Source organism: Acanthisitta chloris, unplaced genomic scaffold (genome assembly GCF_000695815.1).
Source record: "Acanthisitta chloris isolate BGI_N310 unplaced genomic scaffold, ASM69581v1 scaffold40440, whole genome shotgun sequence".
In the NCBI taxonomy this organism is placed as follows: Eukaryota; Metazoa; Chordata; class Aves; order Passeriformes; family Acanthisittidae; genus Acanthisitta; species Acanthisitta chloris.
The window spans coordinates 1-11739 of NW_008654043.1; the positions used below are offsets into that span (position 1 = coordinate 1).

Consider the following 11739-nt stretch of genomic DNA (forward strand, 5'->3'; position numbering starts at 1 on the left):
TGCCCGTTTGAGCTGAGGGGTGGGGGGAGGGAGCAGGAGGGGCCGTGCTTGGGGTGTTATCAGTGCTTCGAGTGTGCAGGGACAGGCAAATCCGTGTGATCAGTGGATGTTAGCGTGGGGTCATGGCATGGGTTGGGTTGGAGGGACCGTAGAGGTCACCTAATCCACTCCCTGCCCCGGGCAGAGACACCTTCCACTAGCCCAGGTTGCTCCAAACCCCATCCAACCTGGCCTGAAACACTTGCAGGGATGGGGCAGCCACAGCTTCTCTGGGCAGTGCCAGTGCCTCTCAGGGAAGAATTCCTTCCCAATATCCTGTCTGTCCCTGCCTTCTGGCAGTGGGAAGCCATTCCCCTTCATACAGTTCTTCCAAGGCTCATCCCACCAGAAGAACAGTATCTCTCACATTAAGGGTTTTTTTTCTTCTTTTTCCCCATCCTCTTGTTTTTGGGATTCTCTCAGTACTGGATGGAAGCTGCAGTGAGGTTTGAGCTGCTGATTGCACTGCGGATCAAGCCTGATGTCACTCATTCAACATAGATGAAGAATTTGGGTCTTGGATGAGGCTTTTTCTTCTCTTCTTGAGGAAAGGACCTTAAAAGTGTGAAGTGTGTTTGTGTCCCATTTGCTGTCAAGAAGTTCCTGTCCTTTGGAGTCCAGTAGCCATGAGACCAGCAAAAACAGAGGGAGAACAGAGCATCATCCTGATCAGTGATGATGAAGCTGAGAGCACCCTTGGGGATTCAGTCCTCTTAGTAGAGCGACAGGGTAAGAGCTGTTCCCATGCTGCTGCTGAGCTTCTGTGAAAGATTTTTGGCATGAACTGGATTAAATGATGATGGGATGTGCTTGAAATATGTCTTTGTGCTGCTAGGAAAGCAAAGTACTTCAAAAGTGAATCAAACCCGGAGGAATTGCTATGATTTCATAACCTTTAGGGTTTGTTTCTTTGACACCACTACTTACCCTAAAGGATGTTGCTGTGTGGTTTGAGACTATTCCCAAACCGAGCTGAGACTGGGCTTTTCCACTATCAGTTGAATTCTTTTGTTTGGATTGTGTGTAGAAGTTTTTTGCTCCATTTTTCTCAGCACTACATGAAATCTTAAGAAAATTTGTGCCTTAAAATATGTCAGAAGTAAATGTCAATAATATATAACAAAGTTGTTGTTACTCTTATCCTGATTTACACTTCCTGTTCTCTTTCCTACAGAGAAATCTGCCCTGGAAGAGATGAAATCTGTAGAAGTTGTGGATGAGGAATGTGAATTGTTGGTTACTTTCTGTAAACAAGCAAATGTGATGCCTCATGCAAGATATGACTGTACCACACACCCCTTTGAGTAGGTTCAGGGGTGGGAGGTTAATTTGGGGGTTTGTTTTTCACCTCTAGTCCACTTTTGGCATTAGATATGTACCAGCTGAAAGCAGGAGTAGAGCTGGATGAGGATGTAACTTGTTTCCTTAATAACCTTCTGGTTTTCAACCTTGTAGGAGAACAGAATGTGATACTGGCTCACCCCTTGGCAAAAATGCTGACATTTGTGACCAGTGCTACTGCTACATCTGTGACAAATTGGCTTCAGAGGTGAGAGGAAAGGGACAACTGGGAGTCAGTCCCTCAGCAGTCTTTAAAAGAGAGCCAGGGAATGGTTTGGGTTGGAAGAACCTTAAAGGTCAGCTAATCCACCCCCTACCATGGGCAGGGACACCTTCCACTAGACCATGTTGCTCCAGGTCCCATCCAACCTGGCCTTTAACACTTCCAGGGATGGGGCAGGCACAGCTTCTCTGGGCAACCTGTGCCAGTGCCTCAGCACCCTCACAGGGATGCATTGAAGGACACTAAGAGAATAAGTGATACATGAAATTTGATTGTTTTAATGGTTTCTCAGTGTTGATACCTTTTTGCTCATAAGGCTCCTAACTGTGGTTCTATCTGGGTTTATCCGTGACACTGCAGCCAGTTGTTGGAGCATATATTCAGTTGGTATAAGCAAAATCACCTGCTGTTTGCTTCAGGCACTCAGTGTATTTGAAGGACACTAAGAGAATAAGTGATACATGAAATTTGATTGTTTTAATGGTTTCTCAGTGTTGATACCTTTTTGCTCATAAGGCTCCTAACTGTGGTTCTATCTGGGTTTATCCGTGACACTGCAGCCAGTTGTTGGAGCATATATTCAGTTGGTATAAGCAAAATCACCTGCTGTTTGCTTCAGGCACTCAGTGTATTTCATGGAACTCAGTTACTAAGTCTGACTTCTTACTTCTCTAAATGACAAACCTTTAGAGTGTCTGACCTAGAGTGAGGGTGGAGAGCAGTGGGGGGAATTGACTGTGTGAGGTTTGTCTGAAATTCAGCAGACTTTGTGCTGGGAGCAAATTTGGGGTGAAAATGCCAAGAAAAGGTTCTGTTACCAGTTTCCAGTGGGGACAGTGCCAGTCCTGAGGGTCCCTGCAAGGTGTTCAGGAGTGACAGGAAGCTGATAGGGATGTTTTTTGTTATTGATAGTCATGATATCAAGTTGTTGGTGTGTTGGCATCTGGCCCTGACTGTCCAACTCCTTCCCTGTGGTCTTGCCCGGGTGTGTAAAGTATGAAAGGATCTCTAGCTCTTCACTCAGAGGAACTCACGTTTGGGTTGTTCAGCTGGAGAAAGCAACCCCACAAAACCCAAACCTTTCCCTGTTTTTTATGAAACAGTGCCAGAACTGGACAGTCCCTGCCCTGTGTCACTGCAATGCACACAACAAAAGCAAGTTCTGGAAGGACCAGAGGGACTTTGCCCTTGCAGGAGTCCTTGTCATGTTCAACCTGGAGCTGAAGGACATTGACGCAGAACTGCGGCATGGGGGTAGGTATTCTGTTCCCAAATTATCCTGGAAAACCTTAGCTGCTCAGTCTGTGGCTTCATGGACAGCTTGTCTGGACCAAAGCTCTCCTTGTGAGGCCTTGGTGAAGTGTTAAAGTAGCAGTTTACTGGTGCTGATGTCTTTCTGGATCATACTTGGAGCAGACATGGATCTGCAGGTCCAACTTCCTACTTTGCTCCCTCTGGAAGAATCCCAGAATGGTTTGGGTTGGAAGGACCTTAAAGCTCATCTAATTACAGCCCCTGCCATGTGCAGGGACACCTTCCACTAGCCCAGGTTGCTCCAAGCCCCATCCAAACTGGCCTTGGACACTTCCAGGGGGGGAGCAGCCACCACAGCTTCTATGGGCAACCTGTGCCAGTGCCTCAGCACCCTGACAGGGGAGGATTTCTTCCCAGTATCTAACCTAAATTTCCCCTCTGTCAGTTGGAAGAAGTAACAAAGCTTTCCTGGCCAATAAGATTGGGTCAAAGTGACTTGCTAAATATTTTACCTGGGGAATTTAAGAGTTTTCTATCTTTTCGTTTGAAAAAATAGATGCAAAGCTGTTAGTGCAATCTTTGTTTTTGTCTTATCTCTTAGGAAGTCTTCTAATAGAATTTATCCAGCAACTTTCTGTGGAATATAATAAGTATCTGACTGGAGAAAAACTGCCTCCCAGAAAACAGGAATGCTCTTGTGTCCCCAAATTGCCTCCTGGGCAGTGCAATTCCTGCAGTTCACACAACAGTGACATTGTATACAAGTAAGTGACAACAGAACTTTGCTACTGAGGGCAGGTTTGATTTCCTTGAGCCAGATGACAGTCAGAATGGTGACACCTGATAGAGCAGAAATTGAGATTAGAGAATTTAGCCAGTGAGGTGTTAAATTGCACTTGGGTGTAGTTTAAACACCCCCAAAATACATCTTTAAATGCAACTTTAAATACATTTTCTGTGCTAAATGTGATAATTAATGTCTCATTAGTATGACCTGGGAAAGCACAGAAAGAAATCCTGTGTTTTAGGGTATGTTTAGATGGGATATTGGGAAGGAATTCTTCACTGTGAGGGTGCTGAGGCACTGGCACAGGTTGCCCAGAGAAGCTGTGGCTGCTCCACCCCTGGAAGTGTTCCAGGCCAGGTTGGATGGGGCTTGGAGCAACCTTGTCTAGTGGAAGATGTCCTTTGGCAGGGGCTGGAACTAGCTGACCTTTAAGGTCCCTCCCAACCCAAATAACTCTGATTCCATGATTTTGACTAACTTGGTTTTTAGGATGAGGTTCTGCTTTTCCTTGCTTTAATGTGCCTTTAAATGCTTCAGGTAATGACTGTGCAACCCCTTTTTCCCTGTGTTGTAGATCCTTTAGAGAAAGATAAAGCAGCTTGTTCTCAAACTGTAAAATGATCACAAATGCCATTTATTGCTGAAGTTCATCTTTGCAGACAGTTTCTCTTATAAAGTACTTAACTTTCTTAGGTATTCTGAAGTTTTTGCCCTGGTAACAAGATTTTTAAATCAGGCAGAGCAGGAGAGTCCTAAAGCTGCTGCTGTTATGCTGCTGGGAGCAGCTAGAGAGATTTCATTTCACAAAGACCCTTCTGTGTAAGTACCAGTGCACATCCGGTGTGGGACCTTCCTGTGCTCCTCAAAGGAAGGAGAATCAGTGGGAGAGTTCTGGGTTTTCAGTTATTCAGGGGAAGGAAGGTGTCAAAGTTCCAACCTGGGCTGCAGCATAGCAAGAGGAGAATGAGTACACCTGAGTTTTGGATTAGTTACAGAAGGGATCTGGGAGAAAAGAGATTAAAGGTTGGATGTGAGAGGAAGAAATGTAGTGGGATTGAGTCAGGAGGAAAGAAGATGATCAATAAGGGGGAAGGAATTTGAGATGGGAACTGGGAGGAGGGAGGATGACACATGAGGGCAGGTAGAGTTAATTCTCTAGGAAAAGGTACAAGGACATGGAATCTTTCCTGAGTGGGGAGTGCACGAGCTGCATTGAGTGAGCAGTCTGCTGCTGCCCTGGAAGGAATGGAGAAGGTGTTCCTTGGGGAGTGAGTTCTAGGTGCCTCCCAGAGGTCTGGAGCTGATCTGTCAGCTGGGGCTGGACATAAATACATAAAACCAGAGTTTAAACACTTCAGTCTTTGCTACTTGTGCTGTTTCTTGGCTGTTGCTGGCTGTTCCATGCTTGCCTACTGTCTAGCCTGAGTGTTGCAGATCTTTGCTGTGCAAAGCCTAAATACTTTGAGGCTTAAATTCAAGGCATTCTCTGAAGAAGAAGTAAACAAGGTCTAGACTGGTTTGACAGACAGAAACAGCAGCACCACTGCAATTCCTTCTGAGGAACTCTGCAGGTTTGCAAGGGGCAGGCTGGAAGCATTATTTGGGTGGTAGGAAACACTGGCAATTCTACTGTGTTTTGCACTTTGAGCACTTCTTTTACTTGTTTGCAATTTTTGTTAGCATGGCAGTTCCAAAAGCTTTTTAAGGAGAGTATAGAGAAGGGGAAAAGGCAGGAAAACAAGGCAAATGTTAATTAGTGCTTTTTCCCCTGCCCTCTTAGAAGGTGGCAGAACCTTGACCACACTGCTTCACTAAAGGTTGCTGTGCCCTGCCTGTTGCAAAGGTAAGATTTGTTTCTTGTTGGCTGCAAACTTTGTTTGCCTTTCAAATGACAATTCTACTCTTCAGAGGTACATGGAGAGCTCTGTAAGGCCAGTGGCAGGAGGTGTCAGGCTGTGCTCTTTCAACCAAACAGTAAATAGTGTCTGTTAGAGACCAAAAGTGCAGCCAGCCTTGCAGTATTCCACTGGGATGGAGCAGTCAGGGATGTAACAGAGAGGCTGGTGAATGAGGACATGAGCTCACTTGGCTTAATTCTGTTCTCATTGTAGCTTTATCTTTCACCCCAAATTCACTTGCCACAGAAGGTTAATGAGTTAATTCTTAACTTCTTCCAGAAGCACCTAAAACCAATTCTATATTCATACCTTACCTGAAAGGAATGTCAGATATAACCTAAATCCCTTAGGAATTTGAATTTTAAATTATTATTCTTGGGGGTTTCCTAATTTCTTCCTTTTAAAGAACAGGAAAAAGAGTTGGGTTTTTTTACCTCCAAAAATTATAATAGAGTAAAATTTCTGTTAGATCCAGTTTCCAGTTAATTCAAAACTGGTTCCAGTAGCAGGGAAGGTGCAGGAACTCGGGTTAATTATCAGCTCCATAGTTTGCTGCAATGTTTCTTGCACATATTCCCTGAGGATCTTTGTTTTAAAGCTTCAGACTTTGGTTTCACTTGTTCTAAAAACAACAAAAACAATATCATTGTTCACTCTAAATCTCAAAGCAGAAATCTAAATATAGACCCCGAACTACCATTTAAAAAACCAACCCCAAACTTCTGTGCAGCAGTTTCCCATAGGATTAAAAAAAGCCACAACAACTTATTAGTAATCTGTGTGATTTTTTTCAAATCTTCTTTTCCTTTCCCAATCCTAGGATCACAACCCAACTCCAGAGGATGCTGGTTCTCTGTGACTTCCCCAAAACTCTGTATGAGAAGTTTGTGAATTTTTTTCAGTCCATCTCACTTCCCTGTCACTGTTTTGTCTTCTCCAATAGGTAAATCCTTTGGCTTTTTTGACTGTTACTTGCAAGCAGCTGATTTGCAAACAGCTGCATGGAATGGCTCTTTCCTTGATAGTCCAAGTGGGAGCATTTTATAGGAATCTTTTGCTATTAACTCCTTTATATCTGTCCTGTTCTTACAGGAAATATTGTTTGATGCTGTGGCAAAGTTGTTTTCCATAGAGCTTTTTTCTTCTAGCTTTTCCTTCTTTTTCCCTCAGAACTGAGCTATAAACTCCAAAATGGTTTATTAGTAAATCCTCATGCTACTTAAGGGAATTAAATTGTGATTTCATACCAAAGCACAGTTAAAAATGGCTTTATTTTTATACTTGCAGCTTGAATGTTGTGCCTTGGGACGACATGTTACTGACCACAGTTTTAAAAGGCCAAAACATCACTGGGCAGAGAACACAGAAAGGAAGGAAAATCTTTCTGTGGGAAGCACTTCCTGTCGTAGAGGCTCGAGTGGAGAAACTGTTGGAAAAGAACAAGTAAGATTGGGTTAGATTTTTCATTTCAGGGACTCAATTCTCACATTGTGACTGCAGTGAATGTTTTCCAAACCTCTGCAGGTTGTTAGAATGGGAAAACACGTGAAACAAAACCACATTTGAAGCTGGTGTTGGCCATTACTCCATACCCATAAGGCCAGGAGCTTTGGAAAGTTTGTCAAAGCCCTTTGAATACTTTAGGACCAGAAAAAGAACATTGAAGTGGATCATTTCTTTGTTTCCATAAACCCTGTGGATTGGAGATTTTGGTGTTGATATCAAATTCTGTTAATCAAAGGCTGACTCAGCCAAAAAGTGTGTTCTGAGGCTTCAGAGTTCTGTACTCAAATGAATACACCTAAAGAATTAAACTGAAAGAATTCAACTGTTTTCTTTTGCCAGAGGAAAGAGAATTTGTAAATAACTTCCTGGAACTTCCAGCTGTCTCCTTCTGCCAGTTGTATTTCTGTCCTCTTGTATGGGAGCATCTACTGGTTTGTTTCACTAATTGTAGGGGAAGTATTGGACTGACCTGTGTAGAACTTTGCACTTCTTTCCTCTTCCCACTCTCACGCTCTGGTTTTCTCCACAGCTATCGAGAAGTTGTTCGGTACCTGAGAGCTGTCAAATGCAATGACGGCAAAGGGTAAGTGGCTTCCCCCTCCTCCCTTCCCCATTTTCCCCCTCCCCTCGGTTGTGCCACAGCCTGTGTTTCCTGACTGTGTAACAAACTGACCAAATGCAGAGCAGTAGGAATTCCTTTTCTCCTTCCCAGGTTACGAGACCTTCGGGATAAGATCCCATTCTATCTGTGTAAAGCTGGGGAATTCCTGGAAGCTGCCAATTCCCTGCTGGTCCCTGTGAGCAGCTTGGCCTGCTGCACTGCCTGCCGGGTCACACCTTGCCAGTTTGAGGTCTACCTCAAGATGTTTAGGACAGGCAGTGTTCCTATTGGGAATGACATGCTGGAGCCTGGGCACTGGGTTACAGTAGGCAAGTAGTCATTTCTTGTTTCTGTGTGTTTAGAACTTCGATTACAGCTTTTAAGTTTTAATTAAAATTAGGAGCAGTGTGTGTCCCATGTTGTGTGTGTGATGGACACAGTGAACACTTCCCTTGGGATCACCTGCTGGGAGGGCTTAGTCTGAACTGAATTCAGTTCTTTGCAGCTTTCCAGAACTGGGGTTTAGAGTGGATGTTTTTCTCTTCTTCATACAAAATATTGTCAAATAGCTGTAAACACTTGTTTATCTCAGAGAAACCTAACAGCAAGGTTGTTATTATCCTCTTTGTGCTACTACTTTCTACTTTTTCAGGGAATGTAAGATATCTCTTGGATTTCTTGTTCTTACAGGCTCTCCCCTGAAAGATGGTATGCTGGTTAAACATGCACTCAAACTCCTCTACAGCAACATGTTACTATACAGGAATGTGAGTTATTAAACCTTTCTCTAAATTCCCTCTTTTGTCCTGTTACTTTCCCAATGCAAGGATTTGGATGGACTTGATCTCAGAGGTCTTTACCAACTTAAATGATTTACTGTCAAAACCATTTTCTTTCTGACTAATTTATTATTAGTAAATAATAAATTAATTACTGAACAGATTTCACTTTATAAATCCTGCTGTGTTTCAGCCCAAATGTTGGAGTTCCTTCATCATGGTTTTGGGTAGTAGCAATTTTACGGACAAAAGTGGGCACCTCCATCCCTTACCCTTGAAGGTACCATCACTTGAGTTCCAAAAGGTAACTGAAACAATGCTTGAGATGGGAGAATCTGTTTTCTTGGGTTTATCCAAAATTGATTTCCTGTGGGCATTGGCTCATTGTCCTAAATGCCAAAGTTAACTTTCCACTGCCTCATCCAACACTGTGTATATGCCAAGTGTAACACTCTGCAGAATGTCAGGATTCAGGAGTGTTAAAAAGGCAGCTACAAACAGGAATTCTGTTCTCAGCTTGATGTCTGATGTTGATTCTGTATCTTAAAATGTTGAGATGAATCAGATAATAAAGGCCCTGGAGGGACAGGCCAAGGAGGAATGGCTTCCCACTGCCAGAGGGCAGAGTTAGATGGATATTGGGAATAAATTCTTGGCTGTGAGGGTGACAAGACACTGGCACAGGTTGTCCAGAAGAACTGTGGCTACCCCAACAAGTGTTCAGGGTTAGGTTGAATGGGGCTCTGAGCAATCTGGTCTAGTGGAAGGTGTCCCTGCCCGTAGCAGGAGCTTTAAGGTCCCTCCAAGCCAAACCACTCTGATTCCACAAGAGCACATTAAAGAACCATCTTGGGCACTGATGTTTGTGGAGTGTTTGGACATCCTTCCTCTTTACCTGTGCCTCATTCCTTCCATTCCAGGGAGTGCTGGCAGCCAGCTATAGCCTTCTGGAAGACCTGAAAGCCAAACTCAATGTCTCTTTACCACATGCCATCTCTTCTCCTCAGGTGAGTGTGCACATGGCAATAAGGGAATTGATCCTTGGGGTTAGTGTACTTGAAGGTGTAGCAGTAGCTATGAAAAGCTTTTAAGGGGGAGATGAAAGAGTTTTTGGAGGTGGATCAGCTGTTCTTAGCACAGCCTAAAGGCTGGAGCAGATATGTGAAGGTAAGATAACTCTGAGGGTCTATTCTGGTCTGACACATCTTCAGTTTAGGACAAGTTTTACTTTCTCACTGTCCACATTTATATATTTATGAAGTGGCAGGGCTGGTTATAATTGATTCTGTCTCCTCACAGGATGGTCTTCTGTGGTTTGGTTCAAGCAGGAGTGTCCTTTGAGGCTTGACACTGCTTGTCCCAAAACTCAGAACCACCCAGAATTTCAACATTTTGTTTAAATTAGAGTTTCAGGTATAGTGGAACATGTTTGAAGATGGATGGAAAATACTCTCTATTTGATGCAGTCAAAACATCTTAGGAGCTGTCTTAGCCTTTTTTACTTCTGAGGAAATGTAGTTTGTTCTCCAAATAAACTCCTGGCCCAGAGTTTTTCCCTTTAATTCTCTAGTTCTGCTCCTGTGCTGGTGTGAGACTTACATGAGGAGTTTGAGAGCACCAACGTGCTGTGCAAATCAAGTATCTGTTCTCTTCCCCCTTTTATGCTCTTCATAAGCTTCTTGTGGATGTGTTGTGTGACCTCCAGCCTCCCTGACTGAAGTGGAAGTAACTCAGTGCTGATGTGTCTGGATACAATATGGAAGTAGTGGGGAAAATGGGCTTTTAAATCTCTTTCTCTCCTTGTTGCTGTGTCTCCCTGCAGTGGCACCACGAGGCCTGTCTCATCCTGGCAGTACAAGCACTACAGCAGATGCTTCTTTGTCATCTTCCATACTTGACTTCCTTCTTAGAGATAGCCCTGGCTTTTGGGGTGAGTCCTAGATCCTGTTTTGTATTCTAAGAGAATAAAGAAAATTGTATTTAAAATCTGTTTCACACCATCTTGGGGGTTTTGGACACATTTAACTTGTTTTTTCCTTAGATCTTTATTTTAGTCCTTTTTTAAAAGAAGTTATTGTCAGGTTAAATCATGTTTTGTCTCTTCCTAGAGTAACTTCTGGGCTCTGAGGCTGTTATTAGACCATCTCTCCTATGATGAACAAATCCTCCATGGTACTGTCAACCTGATTTTGAAAGATCTGAGCAGGCAGAAAGCAACAATACTAAAACTGTGAGTAAACACTTGTTCCCTGAAGTCTGTTTGTTCATGAAAGCAGATGAGCAGTCCCACAGCAGAAACATTTAGCAGAGAGATAATCCTTAGCTCTTGGAAAGCAGCCAAACAGTGCTTTGGCTTAGTCAAGGATGCAAATCCCAGGAATCAACAGGTAAGTTGTCTCTGAACAGCTGTTTCCTGCTTTTCTGTTGCTCAGGTGGCAAAACCTTGGGCCTGAGTATGTGGGTGAATTCCTGTGTCTGTTCCTGACCTGCAGACATAAGAAGATGCAATCCATTGGCCTCTGCAGCCTCAACATTATTGCAGAGAATCTGCACATGTGAGTGTGAAACTTCATCAGAGCCAAAGAGAAAATCATTGTCTTGCCTCACTCATGGTAGTTTGCTCTTAATTAACAGTCTGGAGACACCATTCATGTTTGTTTGTTTTTCCCCTGGTATTAGCAGTGGGAAAGATACCAAACATGATGGTTTGGATTTGATTTTATTCTATGTTACCTGTTGGAACCCAGTGGCCTTCTCTCTTCCCAGAGCCATATGCTATGGAAAACATCAGCTCTTGGCAACCCTGACCAGTCATCAAGCCTAGTTCTGTTATTAAACATCACTGTCACCAACAACAGCCCCAAATCCTTTAATTAGGGCTTAGAGCAAGGTACTTACTGGCCATAAAACTTTATTTAGAGAAAATAGCTGTAAGTAGCTCAAAATGTCCATTATTGTGTATCTACAAGGATGTGCAGGTGTCAGTGTGTCTGGAACTTGTCAGAGATCAATCACGTGGTAAGGAGGGAGCAAACCCCCACCAAAACCTGAAGATGTAGGAACATGTGTGATGCAAACTGAGCACAGCCTTAGGGTTGTGGCTGTTGTTCTTCCCGTCTTGTAAAAAGAAGAGACACTTGCTCTGTAGCAGCACAAAGCTTGAGTGGGTGTGGAAAACAGACTTTTTCAGGAGTTAGTGCCTTATTTAGATTATAGGTGACAATAAAACACTGTGTCACTTTTTAAACCGCTGTCTCAGTATAGTAGTTATATATATATATGCATAAGTGCCACATCCAGTCTCATTTTGA

At 43.4% G+C, this 11739-nt stretch overlaps 1 protein-coding gene across 1 annotated transcript; it reads left to right on the forward strand.

The window, feature by feature from the left end:
* Positions 1-665: 665 nt before the first annotated feature.
* Positions 666-10983, forward strand: LOC103810234 (the record flags this gene model as incomplete). Its single annotated transcript, XM_009083133.1, is given in 15 exon segments — positions 666-777; positions 1214-1343; positions 1495-1588; positions 2707-2857; positions 3459-3621; positions 4338-4463; positions 6363-6485; positions 6830-6985; positions 7578-7631; positions 7761-7978; positions 8340-8416; positions 9349-9435; positions 10251-10358; positions 10537-10658; positions 10861-10983. Coding segments are annotated over 15 exon segments (1844 nt in total), but the record flags the coding sequence as incomplete, so codon positions are not given.
* Between the last annotated feature and the right edge of the window lie 756 nt (positions 10984-11739).